Source organism: Macaca nemestrina, chromosome 11 (genome assembly GCF_043159975.1).
Source record: "Macaca nemestrina isolate mMacNem1 chromosome 11, mMacNem.hap1, whole genome shotgun sequence".
Lineage (NCBI taxonomy): Eukaryota > Metazoa > Chordata > Mammalia > Primates > Cercopithecidae > Macaca > Macaca nemestrina.
The window spans coordinates 54,403,089-54,424,782 of record NC_092135.1 but is presented as its reverse complement, the minus strand read 5'-3'; the positions used below and the strand labels follow the sequence as shown (position 1 = coordinate 54,424,782).

At 36.4% G+C, this 21,694-nt stretch overlaps 1 protein-coding gene across 7 annotated transcripts in view; it reads right to left on the bottom strand.

Moving 5' to 3' along the window:
• The window catches only part of LOC105493221 (glycerol-3-phosphate dehydrogenase 2), a 148,954-nt gene that overhangs the window by 7,221 nt on the left and 120,039 nt on the right, over positions 1 to 21,694 (bottom strand). For all 7 annotated transcript variants that reach the window (XM_011760744.2, XM_011760743.2, XM_071072795.1 and 4 more), the window contains 5 exons: positions 21,275 to 21,468; positions 9,858 to 9,992; positions 9,269 to 9,444; positions 8,589 to 8,720; positions 7,510 to 7,668 (listed from right to left, as the gene is read on the bottom strand). In XM_011760744.2, coding sequence (XP_011759046.1) covers positions 7,510 to 7,668; positions 8,589 to 8,720; positions 9,269 to 9,444; positions 9,858 to 9,992; positions 21,275 to 21,468 — 796 coding nt within the window. The remainder of the gene's footprint in view (positions 1 to 7,509; positions 7,669 to 8,588; positions 8,721 to 9,268; positions 9,445 to 9,857; positions 9,993 to 21,274; positions 21,469 to 21,694) is intronic.

The window sequence follows — 21,694 nt, the reverse complement described above, 5'->3', positions numbered from 1 at the left end:
TTTTTCTTCCTTTACTGTTGATCTTCATAAAATGAAGTTGATCCTCACTTATCTAACCAGCACAATTTTTTTATTTCTTCCAGTTTCATTGAAGTATAATTTATATTGAATAAAATGTACCTGCTACCATGATTAAGATCTACAGCATTTCCATCACTCTAAAACTTTCCTCATGTCCATTTGCAGCTGATCCATTCCCATGATCTCTCGACACAGGCAAACACTGACTGCCTTCTTGTCACCAGAGTTTGCCTTTTCTGGAATTTCTTATAAAAGGTTTCATATAGTACGTAGTCTTCTGTTTGACTGCTTTCACATAGGATAGTAATTCTGAGATTCATTCATGTGGCTGCATGTTTTAATATTTTGTTTTTTACTGCTGAGTATTTTTACACAGAAATTAACCAGCAAAATCTACAGGATCAAATTCTTGTAGTTCAGTGACAAAGAAAGTAATTAAAGGTGAAGATATCTTGGATTTGAACAACTTGGATTTGGACAAACCCAAGATAACTTGGATTTGTCACTATAATGTGACATGAAGTACGAAGGTATATCTCATGAGATTAGCTGTGCTGAGATTTTGCCACTGAGATTCTGATACTTAGGTGAAGTTACAGAGTCATGAGAAGAAATGAGCTATCCTCAAGTTATTCTTCCTGTTTTCAATGTCCCCAGTGTCAATTAATACTAACTGCTGCTGCAAATATTGTCTGTCTTAGTTTTCATCACGTCACTCTCCCATCTAAAAACTTCCGAAATGACTTCATTGTAGCGTATATTGTTCACAAATCTCTTTCCTCATATATATGTTATGTTACACACACACACACACACACATTCTCCGCCACACATACACTTCTCAACTGTATTGATGTGAGCTGGCCATGTGACTTATTTGGCCAGTGGAACATGTATAGGTATGATATATGCTACTTTTGAGTAAAAGCTTTCATGGTAACTTTATAGGTTTGCTTAGCCTCTTACTCCTGTGCCATAAGAAGGGCACATCTCAGATGAGATCTGAAGCCAATCTAGAATGCGGAGAAGAGCCACAGCAGCTAACATGCAGCCTTCATGTAATGTGAGGGAAGAAGAAATGCTTGCTGCGATGAACCACTCAGAGTTTGAAATTGACTGTTACTGAGTATAACCTAGAACAAGTCTTAAATTCCCCAACTTCCTATCAAAGGATCTTGTGAACTCGATGGTTCCCAAATTCTGGTCTGAAGAACAGTGCCAGTGTGAAGTTAAATGAAGAAAATGAAACAATGACACATACACTTGCATGAAATTTGTTTATACGTGTTTGGTTATGTTGGTGATAAGACCCCTTATTGATTTTTCTTGAGGAAATAAACTTTTTTTCTGGGACAGTGTCTTGCTCAGTCGCCCAGATTGGAGTGTAGGAGCACAATCATGGCTCACTGCAGCCTCTACCTTGCAGGCTCAATCCTCCCACTTCAGCCTCCCAAGTGGCTGGGATTACAGGCACATGCCACCATGCCTGGCTAATTTATTATTATTATTATTATTTGTAGAGATGGAGTCTCCCTATGTTGCCTAAGCTGGTCTTGAACTACTGGGCTCAGTGATTCTCCTGCCTCAGCTTCCCAAAGTGCTGGGATTACAGACATGAAGCACTGTGCCCAGCCATCAGTTGTTTTTTCTGACATGATTCCTTTCCTGCTTTCCTTTGTCTTAGGAAGTAAATACTAGAAATATTCTTCCTTCATGTTCTTAAATAACAAAATAAAAAATTATCAATGTGAAATAATTCTCTCAGCTTAAAAAAGTAAATTTAAAATGTGTGTGTGTGTGTGTGTGTACATGTGTATCTCATACACAAAACTTGTCTGTGAAGTCTCCATCGCCAAGGGCATTTTTTGCTGGCAGATTTTTCACAAGAAAATCCACCAGTTTTCATAAATAAAATTATTTTGCTGTTCCACTGCTTTTACCCAGCATTTTCTACACAACGTGTTCAAAATCCACCTCCTTGGAAATGCCACCTCTGATGCTTCCCTGCAAAAACAATTTCTTTCTCGATTTATGGCCCTTCATTGTGTATGTAATTTATCTATACTCCATCAAGCAAGGAATTATGGAATTTCAAAGCAGGAAGATATTTTTTCATAAACGGTACTCAATGTACTTCCCTTACCCCACATTTCCTTTATAACATTCCAAAAATGGAAGAACAAAGCCTTTGTCTAAACAACTCTAGCATTGGGGAGGTAACTTAATACTGCTGAAAGTTGCTTCCAATTATTAGAAGGTTTTACAGTGAGATTAAATCCACCTCCTTGAAATTCTTCCAGTTTTGGGGGGATTAACAAATCTTTCCCACAGTAGAATAAACCTAATGTGGTTTTTTTTTTCTGTATCACAGTTTAATAAGTATTTAAAGATAGTATCATGTGCCTCCTCCTTAAGAGTTTTCTTTTAGTCTAGAACTACTATATAAAACATTATTTCAAATCCCTAGACCATGTTGTATAATTTCTTCCAGACCACAACCGGTTTGTCATATAATACAATTATCAGAACAAAATACAACACTGCAACAGAGATCTGGCAAGTACCTAGAAGGGAGTAACTATCAGCGTCATCATTCTAGATATATGATTTCTATTAATGCAGCTTAAGATTGCAATTGGATTTGGGGGCAGCCATGGTCCACTGTTAACGGCTATGCATTCACAGTTAACTAAAACCATATTTCTTTTTCACATGTGCTATTGTTAAGCCTTGTCAAATCTATCTTGAATGGATGGAGTTGTTTTCCTACCTAATGTAAGGTTTGCCATTTATCTCTATTAAATTATATCTAATGAAATTTCATCCATTGTTTCAATCCATCATCAAACATTCACTCTCCCGCTGGTATCTTGCTATTGGTACATCAAAGATGCATGCCATCAACACTGTAATTTAACCATTTGAATCAAGGTAGACTAGGTCAAGATCTAGGACAAGGTGCTTATGACTTACTACCAGAGACCTCTTCTGAGGCCAACACTGTCATTTAACTGGTTATAAATCTACCAATTTTACAGATATCATATGGGGCTTTCTAAAATGCTTTATAGAATCAAAATTCCCTAATCTAGCCATCTGCTTGCTCTATCTAAAAAGGAAATGAGGACCGTGTGTGATGGCTCATGCCTATGATCCCAGCACTTTGGGAGGCTGAAGCAGGTGGATCACATGAGCCCAGGAGTTTGAGACCAGCCTGGACAGCATGGCAAAACCATGTATCTACAAAAAATGTTTTTAAAGTTAGTTGGGCATGGTGGTGCATGCCTGTAGTCCCAGGTACTTGGGAAGCTGAGGTGGGAGAATCACCTGAGCCTGGGAGTTTGAGGCTGTACTGAGCCATGATCACATCGCTGCACTCCAGCCTGGGCAACATAGCAAGACCTTGTCTCAAAAAAAAAAAAAGGAGATATCTGAAATGATTTTGCCATTTTGCCTAAGTGATTCCTTACTAGCTTCTGTGATCACTATTTCTTGATAAATGCTGATTAAAAAAAAAACTTAAAATGTCACAATCTAGAAAACCACGCAAGATCAATGCCAAGACCATTAGTTTCTAGGTTGCAAACTATGTTTTTCTTTCCTCTCATTTTTGAAATTTGGTATTACATTTTCCCATTCTGTCTTCTGGTTCCATTCCTGTTTCCTACAGTATTTTAAAGTTGAACAGTAAGCTGATCCCAAGCAAGAGAATCTTAACTGCAAATTCTCTGAGTACTCTAAGGTATAATTTTTCTGGACTGGCATAAAACTCATTCAGAGTAGCCTCCTATTTCAATATCTATTCGTTCTTACCAATATTTATATTTTGCTCTTTTCACACATAAAAATAGGGAGAGAAAAGGAAAAAGATATTGATGGTAAATTATAAATTGAATAGTTCTCCTTACTCTCCAGCATTGAAGAATATGCCTGTCACCTTAAGCAATGATCTAGATTAGGTCTTAAACATTACATTTGGTGCCCTAAGTATTTTTTCCCCAACACTCAAACAACACCTGACACTACTCATATACATCCACATTATTCCTGATATCACTCCTTCCATTTTTGAGCACTTGGCTTCTATGTGTTTTACATTTGGTATTTATCAGCTTGCTTTAATCAGTCACTCAAAGTCTTCACATGCCTCCCCTTTTTCCTCCTCATTGGAATCAATTTTGAAAAAAAACTGTATTTTTGTGAGACTCTCAGTCTACTTACATGTCTTCTCTTTATAGTCTCTGAATGAAAAATGAATCTTTTGTCTGAACATGATAAAATCCATTTTATCAAATCATATAGGGCAGCATTTCCCAAAATATGTTCTAAGTACTAGCCCCCTTCCTACCCAGTTCTACCAAAATGTGAGAGTTGGGTCTGTCTCCAAATAAGTTCCTTTTTGGAAACTGAAAACATACATAACCATTTTAAAGGTTCTAATTGCAATTGCACTAAAGGAAGTGCTTTTATTTGTTTAACTCAGAATTTCTCACACTCTTTTGACCATTTAGTCATCTTTTCACATATATTAATTTGTACCCTGCATAACACCATTTGGCAATTTTTTTTCTCTAAATGTTCCTGCCAACTATTCTAACAATCCCCAACTCCCCAAGACATTGCCTTCTTCCTTAATCAGTTCTTCCAAGTTGGTTGGATTTTGGTCTTGAGTAACAGTTTCTCGAAATATTTCTCCAAATTTTGGAAAATATGCATAAATGTCAGAGCTGTACATGTGTTATAACAACCCAATTAGATTTTAAGATCTTAAAACTATGAGCTATTTAGTATTCTCCTAAAATATTTGGGGCAATGTTCAGTATACAAGCCACTCATTAAGTATTGACTGGTAAAAACAAGCACAATTCATCTACAGAGAGTTATTTATCACCTTGTTCCTCTTTCACTTTTGCAGGTTAAATAATCCCAATGCTTTTAACCTTTTCTCAGAAGTCCAACTTTCTAACCTTTTAATTCTTTTTCCCCCCCTCCTTGTTCTCTCTGGACTGTCCATAGCTCTCATTAATACTCCTACATCTCAGATACTGAGTAATAGCTTTAGATCTTTATTTATGTTACTTTGTTAAGGGGGATGGGAGAGTATTTCTGAGCACATAAATCTGTTCATAAAATATGAACTGAAGTTAAATCTAGCTTCCTTGGTAGGGCCAAACACAACCAGTTTACAGAATTTTCTTCCTCCTTCCTACCTCCTACAGCCTGAATTCCTAGCATAAAATATGTTCCTGCATATTCAAATCATTCCAACCATAATTTTTGGAAGAACACATCATCCCCAATCCTTCTATATGGTAAAAGGACTGACAGAAGCACAGGAGTAACTTTCATTCCTGTGCTGCCTCTGTACAAAGCTTTAGCTAATCAAACTAAAGCTCAAGACTTCAATAGCTATAAACCAGTACAGCTAATGCAGACGCAGCAAGACAGGATGGAGAAAGCTTATGATCTAGGATCAGAATACCTGGTTTCAATCCCTGCGCTACAATTGACTGTTGGTATAAACTCTGAAAAGAGTCTTAATCTGTGAACCTGTTTTCTCAGCTATAAAATGGGGGTTAATTTTATCCCTGTCAGAGACATGATCAGGATTAAGAAACTCCTAAAATCAAACCCTTTTCTCCCACATTTCCCAGGTGACTCTGATATGTAACCATCTTTGGAAATCTATACCAGAATGAGAATACTTTAAAAACAGACCATGTGACCAATGCTTTCCTTGCACTGTCAGCATGTATCATGGATGCCCAATAATGTTCATTCACTCATGCCATGGGAGAACACAGCAATACAATGTCAGTCTATAAACTAGGACACAGGCCCCCACCAGATCCCAAATCTGCTGATGCCTTGATCTTGGACTTCTCAGCCTCTAGAACCATGAGAAATAAATGTTTGTTGCTTAAGCCACCCAGTCTATGGTATTTCTGTTATAGCAGCCCAAATGAACTAAGACATACTTTCTTACTAAAACTCCCTCTTGCATCTTCTTACACCTCCTCTAGCCTCATTAGCTATTATTTCCCCTTTTTCCTGGATTCCTCCTTATATCCTATGCTTCTAAACTTTGGTATTCTCCAGTGCTTGGCCTTTGGACTGTTTTCATTATTTGACTACATTAACTCCCTATATAACCTCACCCAGTCTGATGGCTTAAATATCAACTCAAATTTATATCTCTAGCCCAAGCCTTCCCTTTGAATTTCACACTGACATATCCAATGATCAGGATTTGTATTAATAAACTGAACTCTGAAGTTGTTAAAGAGGGGACATCAGTTTAGGGGAGGGAAGCTATTGCGGTAATCCATGTAACAGACACCGGTAACCTGAATCAGGGTGATGGCAGTTGGATGTGTTATGTTAAGAAATGGTTGAATTCACTTCAACACAAGTGTTTGTTAAAAAAATTTAAAAATAAAATAATTTTTTAAATGAAAGGGTTGAATTCAAACTGTTATTTAAACATAAATATGGTATGATTTGCTGATGGATTTAGGTAGGGTGTAAGAGAATGCATAAAGTATGATACTATTGTTTAGGCTTGAGTAACTGAAGGATAGCTATTTATGACATGGAAGAGTCTACAGGAGTAGTAGTTTTGGGGAGGTAAGAGGAGATCCAAGAGAGGTGGTGTTCCAGAAAGCAAAATATTGTTCAAGAAGGAGGGGGGAATCAATTGTGCCAAATGCTGCTAATTGGCCAAGTAAAACAAGGACTGAAAGTTAACAAATTTATTGAGTAACATGGAGGTTACTGGTGAGATTGACCACAGCTAATGTAGCAAAGTGGTGGCAAAAGTGCCTAAATGAAATGGATTCAAGAGATCCTGAGGGAAAGGAACAGAGCCCAAAGAATATAGGAAGTATTTTATGAATATATAAAAATGATTCATTACCCTCTGCATATCAAAATAGTTGGGTTTATTAAAAATCATACAGATCTACTTAGCCTAACCCTGTGTGTATGTTTGTGTCCGTGTATATGTATGTGTTGTGCATGTGTGTGCGTGTGTATGCATCTGAGCATCACTGGCTTTTAAAATTTGGAATATAAATATAAAATCTCAATTGACACAAATGATACGCATTTAGTGCTCAGGCAGAAAAACCACACTTCTTACGAAAGGCACATTAGCAGGAGTGTGCCTCTCACTGATTATGTTCCAAGAGTGTTTTCAATGAAAACTAGAAAAGGTTCCATACTACAATCATTATTATCTTTCTTTTTCAGGAATTATGACCACAAATTTATGAGCATTTTCTACAAAAGATTTTCCAAAAACAACTAAATTTTGGTACAAGAATATCTTTCTATTTTCCTAAGGCCTAACAATATTAAACACTACACACAGAAAAACTGGTAAGAAATCTAAGGTTATCATCAAAAACTATGCTAGCTTCTACTAACAAATTAAGCCATTCCACGTTTACAATAGGAATTGTGGTTTTAAAGACTTCTATATAATACCTGCTTCTTATGATCATCCCAATTCAGTTCCCTGCCCATCAGTTCAACAATCCTGGGTAGGGCTTCCTCTGCTGCCTGGACATTTAGAAAGGCCAGGCGAGTACGACGTGAAATCATATCCACAGCAGTGCAGGCATACTCTTTAATCCCATATTTCACCTGAGTTTGAATTAAAGAAAAATTATTAGTTGACACCCTTCTTTAGAAAATGAGAAATGATGTTTCACTAAAAAAATAATAAATGTGTGCTTCAGAAAGGTAACATTTTTCTTTATACTCTCTGGTCCTCCAGCAGGCATGAGACAAACAGTGGCACCACACAAGTTTTCCATCTGCCTGCCAAAGGAGGTTTGGAAAATGGCAAAAATTGGACGAAGAGTTGATGCCTTTTTCCTGAATAGAACCTGGCATAAACATGCAAATTGCATCACTTCTCATTAACCATCCACAGTCATCACTTACCTCTCTATGCTTATACATAATGTGGATTTTAATTTACATAGCTGACTAGGAAAAGGACGAGTGTCAAAAAGTTATGATCTCACCTCTTCAGTCTGTATAGTTTTTTGTCTTAGAGTAACCAGAATATAGGAACCCTGAATTCAATCAAGAAGTAAATGTTCACTGGACATCGATATTTTAAGGCACAGTGAATTACAAATAAATACAAAGCCTGGTCTCTGATTTCACAAAACTGGAAAGCTTGATGGGAAACAAGACCTAAATCTTTGAGAAACTGTCACAACAAGATATGTAGGTAGGACATGAGTGGTGCAAACTTAAAGAGCTGCAAATGCACAAAAGGGACAACTGTGAATTAACACGTTTAGAGATAGTTTGATGGAGAAAAAAGAAATCTATATTTTATATTGTTATTATTACTATCAATGTCGCTTCAGAGTTAAGATTAAAATTTTATAAATAAAAGGATCTGTATTGGAAAGACATAGTAGTCATGGTTTTAGCTGACACATGTGCATTAAAACTCAGCTACATATAATTTTCAAAGAAGATGACGAATGAACAGATAAATGGTATCCCATGGCGGACATGAAATTCCTATGTGATCATTCACATACCTCTGCTTCAATATATGGAAATTCTGACACAAGACGTACTCCAACAATAGGCCACCTTTTGCCAGTCACACTTGCCATTTTGGCCACCTCAAAGGCCTTATCACCATAGGTGGCGGCAAGATGCTGTGCCACCTAGAGAAATAAAGCTGCGTTAGGCAGGCACTTTGAATATCAATACCTTCTAGGCACAAAGCAAAAAGCACACATGCTTATCTTGTCAGTTTTCTTACAGCCTGTAACTAATAGCTCTCGGAGAGTATTAGATTTTGATTTTGTGGGAGGAAACCACTTGGGCTTCGAATGCTTAGGCCAGCACTAACTCTCTTACACATGCATCACTGTATCAATGACTGATGAAGCTTCAGCCTCATTTTGCTCCTGATATCACTTCTGAAGAACAGCCTTCTTCGTGCCTGAGACAGAATTTGGGATGTCCTATACACTAGAAACAAACCAAATAAACTCCACGTTTTAATAAAATACATTTCATAAAGTGTACATTGCTTGTTGGGCAAGTAAAGCAAAGTGAGATCATCTTTTTTTCCTTCCACAGTAGACTGGCAGAAATGTATTCAGCAAAAGGAAATGTCAATCAGGGAGATCTGATTGCTGCCAGTTCTGTTACTGGCAACAGTGAGAGATTGGGTAAAGAGTAAGATGATGTGGCAATGCACACTCACCTCACTTTCAAGTCCATAATCCTGGACAAGCCTAATGTAGAGTGTGGGGCTCCAATCTTTACCCCCTTGAAGGAAAAGCCCAACTGTTCTACTTGGTCCTGCTTTTAAATTATGAGTTTTGATAGCAGCATTTATGGTATCTTCTGCCATAGACCGATAAGTTGTCCACTTTCCACCTACAAAGAAATTGACAGACAATTCATCAGGTTGCCACCACTTATTTTTCTTATAATTAACCATTTATCAACTTATCAATAACAAAATTTTCCTGTTGTTTGTAACAAACATGGGATTGTGTAAAACTTTACTCAGAATAAAAAAAAAAAATGCTTGTTCAATAAAGTTAAAAGAGATTCTGGCAGGACAATTTAAGTCAAATTTGTATCTAAAGCACATCCAAATTACAAGACAGAAAGCCAGGTGTAGTGACTCATGCCTGTAATCCCAACACTTTGGGAGGCTGAGGTGGGAGAATCACCTTAGCCCAGGAGTTCAAGACCCTCCTGGGCATCATGGTGAGACCCTGTCCCTATAACAAAAAAAAAAAAAAAAAAAAAAGAAAAGAAAATAACAAGGTAGTATCTCATACCTGCTATAGTAATAAGGCCACTCTCACTGATATCAACAACATGATTTCGGGAGATAGACTGGGTATCTGCAGATTTGGGGTCTGTAACAAGAGGACGGATACCACTCCATGCTGCCAGGACGTCCCCTCTTCTCACTGGTAGGAATCAATGCCAAGCATTATGAACATCGCTCAAAAATATTTCGATAAAAATATTAAACAGTCAATAAAAAGAGTTCAGTGACAGGAATACACACATGTGCACTTTAAAAAGGAGAGAAAGCATAAAGATGAGAACTAAGTTGTGGATAGGTACAAGAAAAACTCATAAAGAATTATTCTGTTACAAAGATAATTTCCATGAAAAAGAAAAGAACTTTGGAAATCACTGACATTGATACCACAGAGGAAGCAAAAGAGGCAAATGTTAGCAACCTTCCAGCTGAAGCAACCTGGAGCAGTTAGAAAAACAAGAAAGAAAAAAAAAGCAGAAACAATCAAAACCAATCCTAAAGATGCATGAATTGTTAAATTTCCTTCCAGAATACATCTTCCTGTCTCTTCTCAGGGAAAACAAAGATCCTTATTAAATTAAACAAACCTGTAACAGGATATTATATTTTCTCCCCTCATCAAAACCATCCTCTTCCTGAGTGTTTACAGCAGGCCTACCACTGTGCAAAGCACTTGACATAGACATCTCATTTAATCTCACAAAGCCCAATAGCAATGGTTATTATTATTCTCACCATACAGATCAGAAAACAGATGAATGCAAACATTTAACAAACCAAGTTGGGCAACAAACCTGGCCAAGGCAAATATCTTATATATGGTAAAAAAAAAAAAAAAAAAAGCATCAGAACCTTCTTCTTTCTAAGCTTAAGGTCCATATTCTTACCTCTTAAATTGTACTCTCTCTCAACTTCTGACAACTTCCATACTCTGCCTTTTTTCTTTTCTCATCCCATTATCTTTAGCACTGACACAGAAACAGGTATACTGGCTTCTCCCAGTAGGTACATTATACTTGAGTTATATTGTATGGAAGTTCTTTCAATACTCAAGATGCCATGAAAATATCTTTACTATCTCTGTCAAAATACAATGCCCAACTATATCCAGGCTGATTAAGTTTATTATTAGAATTAGACAGCTATTGAACAGCACTCATTACTAACCTAAAAATGACTAAAGAGAGACGGTGAGCTATGCTTCTGGTCTTTCAGGTACAAGGGCAAGACCCAAGGGCAGAATTTTCAGAATCTGCCCTTCTTCATGTAGATCAGCTTCAGGAATGGCTTAGCTATGGCAGCTGACTATGGGCACGAGACTGAAAGTTGCCTGATGATATAGACTACCGGGAAATGAATGCCTACCTGGTCCTGCTGCATTTATTGTGATAAATCATCTAATCCATCACTGGACAACAGAAACATGAGTATAACTGTGCTTCAACTGGGACTTGGGGTCATGAGTGCCCTCCTTCTTCATCATACTCCCAGCTATTACCCATGTTGATAAAAAATTGACTGTATATAGTCTTGAAAACTTCAAGATAATGGGAAAACTGGATCTCCACATGTGAAAGAATGAAGGTGGACCCTTACCTTATATCATATACAAAAATTAACTCATAATGCATCAAAGACCTAAACATAAGAGCTAAAACTATAAAACTCAGAAGAAAATATATAAGAAGAGCTTTATGACACTAGATTTGTCAATAATTCATGGATGCGACATCAAAAGCACAGGCAACAAAAGAAAACAACAGATAAAACACACTTCATCAATATTAAAAAGAGACTATTAACAGAATGAATAGGTACCTCATAGAATAAACATCTGCAAATCATATACTGATAAGAATATATCATATACGCAGAACATATGAGAAATCCCTAAAATGCAACAACAAAAAGCAAACAACTTGAATTAAAAAACGAAAAAGGTACTTTAATAAATATTTCTCCAAAAAAGATATACAAATATCCAATGAGCACATTAAAAGATACTAAACATCACTAATGATTCGGGAAATGCAAATGAAAACCACAATGAGATACCACTTCACACCCATTAAAATGGATATTATCGAACAAAAACAAAACAAAACAGAAAATAACAAATACTGGTGAAGACGTGGAGAAACTGAACCCCTTGTACACTGCTGGTTAGAAGGTAAAATGCTGCAGCTACTATCAAAAATGTATGGCAATTCCTCAAAAATTAAACATTTAGAATTACCATAAGATCTAGCAATTACACTTCTGGGTACGTACTCCACAGAAATGGAGCAGAGAAAAGTTTCACAACCTTGTGCATATCATTATTAACAACAGCCAAAGGGTGGAAGCAAACCAAGTGTCCATCAACAGATGAATAAACAAAATGTAACATACACTTACAACGAACTATTATCTAGCCTTAAAAAGGAAGAAAATTCTGACACATGCAACATGGATGAACCTTGAAGACACTATGCTAAATGAATAATCCAGTCACAAAAGGAAAAATATTGTACAATTACACTTATATGAGTTACCTGGCGTACTCAAACTCATAGAAGCAGGAAGTTGAATGGTAGTTGCCAAGCGGTTGGGAGAGGGGGAATAAGAGTTAGTATTGAATGATTACTGAATTTCAGTTGAGGAAGACAAAAATGTTCTGGAGATGGAAGGTGGTGATGGTTGCATGACAATGTGAATGTACGTAATGCCACAGAACTGTATACTTAAAAATGGTTAAAATGGTAAACTTTATGTTCTGCATATTTAACCAAAATCTAAAAATCAAGATAAAAGGATAAATTGATATAATTCAAGTCTCAAATTATGAAAGGGTTAAGGAAATATTTTACATAGAATACAGAAGTATCAGGACCTTTATTAGCCCATACCATGTCCATGTTTTAGTTCAAATCCATAAATCCCATGCGGGGATCACAGTTTCGTGAGCAGAGGGCAGGGCTGGATTTTGGTTCCTACTCAAACCTTGGTCATGTGTCTTTGTACAGTAAACATCCTGTATATTTATACACAACACCACCTGAAAAGTAGTTAGGTATATATCTAGCAGACTTTTTGTGTAAAAAGTCACAAAGACTCCTTGAAATGACTGGAATAGTTCTTACTGAAACAACAACAACAACAACAACAACAACAAAAATGCCTTACCAAGTATAAGAAAAAGACCCTAACAAGAAGCTATGTTGGATGACAGATAATTTCTCCATCTTGATCTAAAATGAGTAATAGGTTTCTGCTAAAAATAAATTCAACTCAAGTTAATCTGGCATATTTTACTATAGATTCTTAAAGACTACACTCTTGACATGACATAACTATAATCTGAAAGAACAGATACCCATCACCTCTATAGGATGTTCAGTCAAACCGATAATCCAAACACTGTAACTGAAACACCAACATAATTAACTGGCGAGGAAAGCCTAAGCCTTCTCAGTCTTACTAATTGGAGGCAATACAGGATCTCAATGCTGGGATTCCATCCCTAGATCTGCCCCCTCTGATGTGTGCATTCTCTTAAATAGATTTAATCTGGATGGCTTCTGTGGAATGGGGATTAATTCCTGCTTTACACAATTTTGCCAGTCATATAAAACCTCAAAACAAGTTGTAAAAAGTGTTTTAATCTTTACCAAAAACTTAACGAGGAAATTACCACTATTTTCCATTAGAGTTCACATCACCCTCTGAGATAAAAATAAAACTTAGCAAACCCACTTACAACGTCATTGTGGTCACCCCACAGTCCCTCTAGTGTCTGTGAAATTCCTTAGGTAGCCACACTGATCAGGAATTTGCTTTCAACTCTTGAAGCTCTCTGACTAATTTTAAAGTTATTTGATGGAAAATTAGGCTTTGCAGAGTAAATCTGAGGCATATGCAAATAATCTGTGGCAAATGCCTTACCTTTTCTGTTATAACAGGCAGAAAAGCACATCTATGAAATTGCATTGTCTGAAACAAAAGATGAAACTGAAACATTCAAGTTTTTCATTCATCCAGGAATACTATGTAAAACATTATCTATATTGATACCATTTTTAATGCTTACTCCTAGAGTTGATACTCAAAAAAAAAAAAAAAAAAAAAAAGAGTTCAGGAAATATTCCTAGTCACAAAGAGTTCATAATGTGTTAAGAACTTTAACTTACTTTGCTTGACGTCTTAGCATTCAGCTTTTTAGTCTGAGAATTGTATCAGTTGAATGTTGGGAATAAATTTATCGAAAATAATACATTTAAGGACGATCAAATTTCCTTACTTAAAATATGAATTCGTCTTTATGGCCTGCAGGATTTATATAGTATTAAACCAGAAGGTGGTTGGATTACGTTACCTATAACCGTTCCCCTCCCAACCTTGAGATGTAATGGTTTTTATGGATGATTCAAGATTCTATTTCCCACTGAAGTATTAAGAGCTTATACCTCCTCACCACTCATTCAGTAATGACTGCTCAGGACCTTGGGTATAATCCATGTCTGAGGGGCACAGCACAGCTAAACATGTGACACATTAATTCTAACTTCTTGAATAAAAGACAGCAACTGACGAAGCTAACAGGTTCCTCTCCATATTACCTATTTACCCACAGTGGAAATCTTGTACACTGCTAAACCCTAATGAAAGTTTTTTCAAGAAAGATTCAATGTAGTAGATGCTAGTCTGAATAAAGTATCATCAGGATATTTAGAAATTCTGCATGGTGCTGTTGCAGCCATGAGGTAACCACAGGGGAAACAACCTTAGGATGAAACCACCTTGGAAGATGGTAGAGTGAAGATAAATAAGGGTAATGTGTCTTAGATACTGATAAACCATTAAAGTAATCACCTCTTGAGGCTTGTTGTATCTGGAGTTCCTGTTTTATAAGACAATGAATTTCTTTATTTTACTTAACAAACAAACAAAAAAAACCCCAAATTCAAAGATTCTATTAATTGAGTATGCCCTTCTCTAAGTGTATATTTAAACACCTTTAGATTCTGAAGATCAGCACTGCCCCACGGACTTCACCGCAGAGATGGAGACATTCTGTACATAGCTCCACGATCCAATTCGCTAGTCGTTAGTAGCCTGTGGCTATTAAGCGCTTGAAATGTGGTTCACCTGACTAAGCAACTGAATTTCAAATTTCAGTTAATTTTAACTAATTTAAATTTAAATAACTACAAGTGGCTAATGGCTATCATATAGTACAGAGCAGCTCTATAGTTAAAAAAACCTCCAAGCAGTAGATCTCAGACTTGTCTGGTAGATTAAGCTAGCTATTTCTACTGGCCACCTTGCCTACATCTCCAGTGGAGCTACCATTCACTGAAATTGGACTGTACTTCCTTTGCTCATGAGAATACAATAAAATCTGCTGTAATAGCTCCCAAATACTTTATTGTCATTCATGTCAATATGTACCATTTCAACCTTTCTCCTCTCTTGCTAATCTCATAAATTCAAACAAATGAAACATATTTTCATTCAATTAAGTACTTCCACCCTCAAGTTCTCATCCAGAAACCGGTTCTACCATACAGGTTACAGTCAACACTAATAAGTGACCACCACCCACTTTAACTCTCCAAGGTATAACATATGAAAAACATAACATAACTCATGGCCTCTATGCTTTAGAGCTCACATTTTTTTCTAGTTCTCATACTGCCAGGATAGTTTAACAAAATTTCATTATTGTTTCATCTCTTTCTCACCATGCTGAAAGTCTCCAGCAGTTCCAGTTGTAATATTTTTCAATACCCCAAATAGTGTATCTAGTAAAGGGTCATATGTAGTTATCAGTAAATATTAAGTGGAATATTAAAGCATTCTCTAAACTTTTTATATCAAACTATAAAAGCTGGTATTACCAAAACCAAAGCAAGAACACTTGGGCCTCTGAGATAAGGCTTCATATAGGATTCTAGTGACTATATGTTCAACAACTGGATATTCCCTTTCAAATTACATGAATGCTTTAAATAAAACAAGATGAAAGAAAAAAACACTACTACTAAATAAAGTTGAGAAAAATCCATCATTAAAGACCACTTATTAGACTGTCTCATCTTGAGGGCACTCAGTTAATTTTTTAAGTGACAACTATAAAAGTACTTGGCAATATCTTCAAAAGGTAGTGAGAAAGTAAAATACTCTTACCATCATGTTTAAGAATCATTTGTATTACATTCCCAAAAAATAACTCATTCAGGTTTTAGTATATGTAATATGTAAAGGGTAAAATATCAATGGTAAAGTTGAACAGAATTTTCATGGCTAGTTGAAAAAATTAAGTATGATGTGATTATTTCAAACTATAATTCATATTTTTACTCTTATACTTGGCAAGATAAGTGTTTGTTTTAAAAATTAGTAGAAAATAAAGCCCATAGGAAGTGACAATTAAGAGCAAAATGTGTGGTTTAGCTTCACATTAGTTATTTAGGCATATGTTTTGGGGTGGTTTTTTTTTTTTTTCATGTTTGCCACTTTCAAAAAAGAATCAATAAAAGGCATGTGAAAATATCTAAATGAACACAGGGGAAATAGTGTCAGAAATCAATACTTCTCTACCAGCATGTTTAACCTGCTGAAATGAAGTGTTAATCACAGAAATAAGATACCATATTACATTTATAAACTAATGAAACTAGAAAAAGCAAAGCGTGTGACACTATAATTAAACAGCTGGAAGACATCCAAGCCTGTGTAAGTTGATAACCCTGGTACAATCTCTGGCAGTGAAAAGGCAGGTCTGCAGTGAGTTGATATGGCCAGCTCAGTTGTTAATTGAATAACTGGCAATCTATAAACACTACTAATTGCCTGTGTGAAAACCTGTGTACAAGTAGAGAAGCTGCCTAAAGAAGCACACCAGGAAAAACTACATGGATAAAGCACTCAGCAAATCTTCTGTCTCTCTCAATTCTGTTAAGTCATAGCTTAGTTTTGTCACTGCATCCTTCTGATTAACCTCCACACAGCAGACTTAATGATACATTTTTCAAAAGATCATTTTTCTTCCTAACTCAATACGAAACACAGAGCTATCAATTACCCAATTCAGAAAAGAACAAACAAGTAATCTAGAAAATTCAGCCTGTGAATGGAAAGCTTTCTAAATTGTAAAAGAAGACATGGTCTCATTCCCAACAGGCAAAATGCTTTTCGGAATTGTTCCGACGCATTCTGCAGAAGTGTGGCAGCTGCTGTGAATAGCATGGAGTGTTAAGATTTGACACTTTTTTTTTTCTTAAGGATATAGCCATTTGGGGAGGCTCAGAAACTGTTGCTGGAATTTTACTTACCCATTTAATAAATCCTTTTAGAATGATTATTTCAACCCTGGTGAATATAAAACATTTCAAAACTATTGCTCTAGGATCTAAATCAAACTTTATATTTTAAATCTGTAAAGAAGACTGGCCCAAGGGATTAGTTATGAGACAGGAAACCTCCTCTAGTTTAACATTCAAATTCAAATAAGGTCAGTGGAGAGCAAAGGTCATTGTCATGCTAAAGGTATCTAGCAGCTTCCATGAAATGAATTGATAAGCTTACCACTCCCTAGTGCACACAGTATTCCATCAGGAAACCCAGAACCAACAATCAGAGTACTACACAATATTGAGAAGCACAAGTATTAGAACCAGATTTACTTATACTCAATTATGGCTCCAGTACTAACTAGCTATAGGCAAAAAGCTTAGGCTAGGCGCGGTGGCTCATGCCTGTAATCCCAGAACTTGGGAGGCCAAGGCGGGTGTATCAAGAGGTCAGGAGTTCGAGACCAGCTTGACCTACATGGTGAAACCTAGTCTCTACTAAAAATACAAAAATTAGCCGGGTGTGGTGGCGCACACCTGTAATCCCAGCTACTCAGGAGGCTGAGGCAGGAGAATTGTTTGAACCCAGGAGGCGGAAGTTGCAGTGAGCTGAGATCATACCGCCATACTCCAGCCTGAGCTAGAGTGAGACTGTGTCTCAAAAAAAAAAAAAAAAAGCTTAATGTCACTGGGCCTCAGTTTCTTCAACTAGAAAGTAGGACTTAGTAAATAAATCTCACAGGGTTGTTAATGAGGAATCAAAGATCTAACAGGTAATATACTTGCTTAGCAGGGTCTCACATAAGAAGTGCTTGATAATAGGAAAAGTTTTTTAAAATGAGGCATATAACTGTAAATAAAAATATCTTTAGCAGTAGCATGTAACTGAATAACTGAATGGTGCCTGAAGCTGAGCTTCTCTTTCATGTTTGATCAGTCTAGAAGAGAATAGCAGCTTTCACCAAAATTCCTTGAGAAAAAATATGGATTTGACTGGCCTCACTTTAAGATATAGACACACTTCAGCTAATTGATACTTTTTATTAAGACCAAGTGTAATTCTTCAAATATGAATCCTTCAGTCAATTAGAAATAAGAATGAAAAGAAGCTATTAAGAATCATTGTTAAATATTTTTTGAAGAATAAGTTTATAAGTATAAAAGGTGTGACAGGTGCTGCAAACAGGGAAATCAATAAAGTCTAGGAAAGGGCTGTTATGTCTGCTTTAACCCTGGAGGACTCTTAATCTAAAGAGGTCCCCAGATATCCAGGAGAAAGACCTGATTTGCAATGTTTAGATATTAATTTCAAACACTCCTATCAAACATCAGAATTAACAATAACTGTTTGTTAGTTTCACCAATTCGCTGACTACAAAATGGTATGTTAATTGAAAAGACTTTTATGGACCAACCAGGTATGCCAAGTCTTCCATGTATTTATAGGTAGAACATAAGTGATCCAGTCTCCGTTAAAGCCCCACGCTCACTTCACGGGTAGAGATCCCCACCCACAATATGGGCACGGCAGCCTTCTGGAACCCACACCTGCTTCCAGCACATCCAGCTTCTTAGCAGGATAGGGAGTTACATTTCTCATCCTCGCTGCATTTGAACTTTAAGATTTTGGAAACTGTCAACATTGAGTTCTCTGCTCTTGAATTAATTTTATATCTTGCTCCAACAATCTAAACTTCCTGATCTTCAGGCCCAGATATAAACCCAGTTTCAACAAATATTAAAAACAGATAAATTACAAATGAAGCAAGATTCATTAACAATAAATATGTTAAAATATAATCATAATCCAATGTTGAAGCTCCTCCTAGAACACAAAATAAAAAAAAAGTACCAAACTAAAATTGCAATGCAGTTTCAGTATTTAAACACGGATGTTAAACAAATCTAACTATTTTTCAAATACCATGTATGAGTGTGTATGTGTGTGAGTATAAACCTTAACCACACATGGATTTCAATGATATGTATTTAGTGTATTTTATACTATTATTGTAGATATCCAAAGGGACCCTATTAAGAATGAAGTTACATCTATTACTTTTGATTAAAAGCAACTAATACTATACAGCATGGATTCATCAATTAAACTAGGAGTCACTTGAACCATTTTTGAAGCAGTTTGTTTTGTTTACAAATGCATGATCACATAACAAAAAAAAAATTCTTTAGGGAAAAACGATACACAGATGTTAGTGAGTGGCATTCAGACTAAAGTAGCGTTTTTCCATGTCCTTCACTGATATCAACGTTATAAGATTTCTGATATAAATATATGATGATTATTTTTAATCATAAACTTGTGTACTTTAATATAGATTTTCAAATGGCTACCATATCAAAAACCATGAATCCATAACTAACTTATTTTAATCCAAAACAATCAAGAGTAGCATATGAATAAGATACCAAGATTTGTAGCTAAATACAAATAAAGAATCCTTACCCTCAAGGAGCTTCAAGTGAGAATACATCTTGGACTATTACCTATAATGTAATGTTGTGATATACAAACGGTATGATCAACATCCCACAGGAATACAAAGAATAGGTGATTTCTCAAGTATAAAAATTTTGCCAAGATGAAGAGTTGGGGAAAAGGGTGTCCCAAAGCAAAGCTTCAACCTAAATTAGACATGAAGGTTCAACCTAATAAGGTATGAAACCTAGTGAGACAATATTCACCCTAATAAGAACATAGAATTCAGGGATGGGGAGTAGTTGAATATAAACATGCAAAGACAAGTTGTAAAAAGCCTTATGTTTCGTCCAGGCACGGTGGCTCACTCTGTAATCCCAGCACTTTGGGAGGCCGAGGCATCTGAGACCAACCTGGCTAACATAGTGAAACCCCGTCTCTACTAAAAAAAAAAAAAAAAAAAAAAAATTAGCTGGGTATGGTGGCAGGCACCTGTAGTCCCAGCTACTTGGGAGGCTGAGGCAGAAGAATCGCTTGAACCTGGGAGGCAGAGATTGCAGTCAACCAAGATCACACCGTTGCACTCCAACCCAGGTGACAGAGTAAGATTCCATCTCAAACAAAAGAAAGCAAAACAAAACAAAAAGCCTTATGTTTCATGCAAGAGAATTTAGCATTTTTCCTAAAGTCAATGAGAAGATATCTAAAGCATATTTTTGTGCAGAGAAGTGATGATCAGAATTGTGTTTTAGAAAGTTCTAGTAGAAGGATTAGACTGGACAGGGATAGAGAACTGACCTAAAGAGGCCATTGAGGGGCCAGTGCAACTGTTCAAGTGAGAAATGGCACAGATGTGAACCAGGGCAATGAAGTGGCTGAGGGACTTGCCTGGTATTCAGAGTGAGCATAGATAGGCATTAGACTGGATATGGAAAGAGAAAGGATACCAAAAATAAGCACACCATTTCTAGTTTGAGTGACTAGATGCATGGTGAGACTCAACTGAGAGAGGAAATATAGAAGCACAACGTTGGGGAACTTCTGAGACTGGCCTGAATGAAAAAAAAATAAAAACTATATAAATTACCAAAGAAAATGCTCTGACAGTCAAGTTGAAATGCCCCAGTAAGAACAGGAAGAAAGTAAACTTTGGCTTTTTCCATTAAAATAAGTAACTTATCCTTCTTTGCTAAACCCACTGGTCAACATTATACTTTCCATGTAGCAACAGACCATTAAGCATCTTACAAATACAGTTCTAGCCTCTTGTTTATTTGCTTAATTATTTCCTATCGATATCCTGCATCTGTAAATCAGACCTTCCTAAGCTGTAGAAATTAAACTGTGATGTACACATTTCATCCTTTTCTGGAAGCACATGAGTGTTCAGAGCTACAGGGGGCTACTCTGATCTTGCCATTAGAAATTATTAGAAAAGGACTGCATGAGTTTCATGTGGGTATAGAAAGTAGAGGAGAAAAGGCAATTTCTTCCCATTGTGTTAGAATTTGGCCCTCATAAATGTTCTAAGAGGCACAGGAGGACAAGTGTGAAGATGAGTCAGACTGGAGACATAGCAGTTATCCAGTGAGAGCTGGAATGGCTTGCGAGATATGGACACAGAGAGACAAACTTAAAGGAATGCTCAGTTACCTTCAACATCACAACTCAGGTAATTACGCACTTCATTCAAAATGAAGTTGATATCTTCCTCTGAAGGAATTGGATGGGGTGTAACATCAGTTGGAGTATCAGTAGTGCCAGCGATCGTCATCTTTTGCCAGGGTAAGAAGAAAATAACTCGCCCATCGCTGGTCGCTGGGTCAAGAAGTCCCATGCTCTCTGGGCTGAGGTACAAAGAAAGGTTATTTATTTCTGAAATTTTCAGAAGTTTAACATTAATCTGCATTCTAAAAACTATTTATTCATTAATTCTCAAATAAACAAACAAAAAAGGTATGAACTATTACTTGTACTTCCCCTACCCTAGAAACTCCTGAAAGAAACAAATAACAAAATAGAATGAAACAAATGTGATAATAACAACATTGCACAGCAGAGCTACCCTGTCCC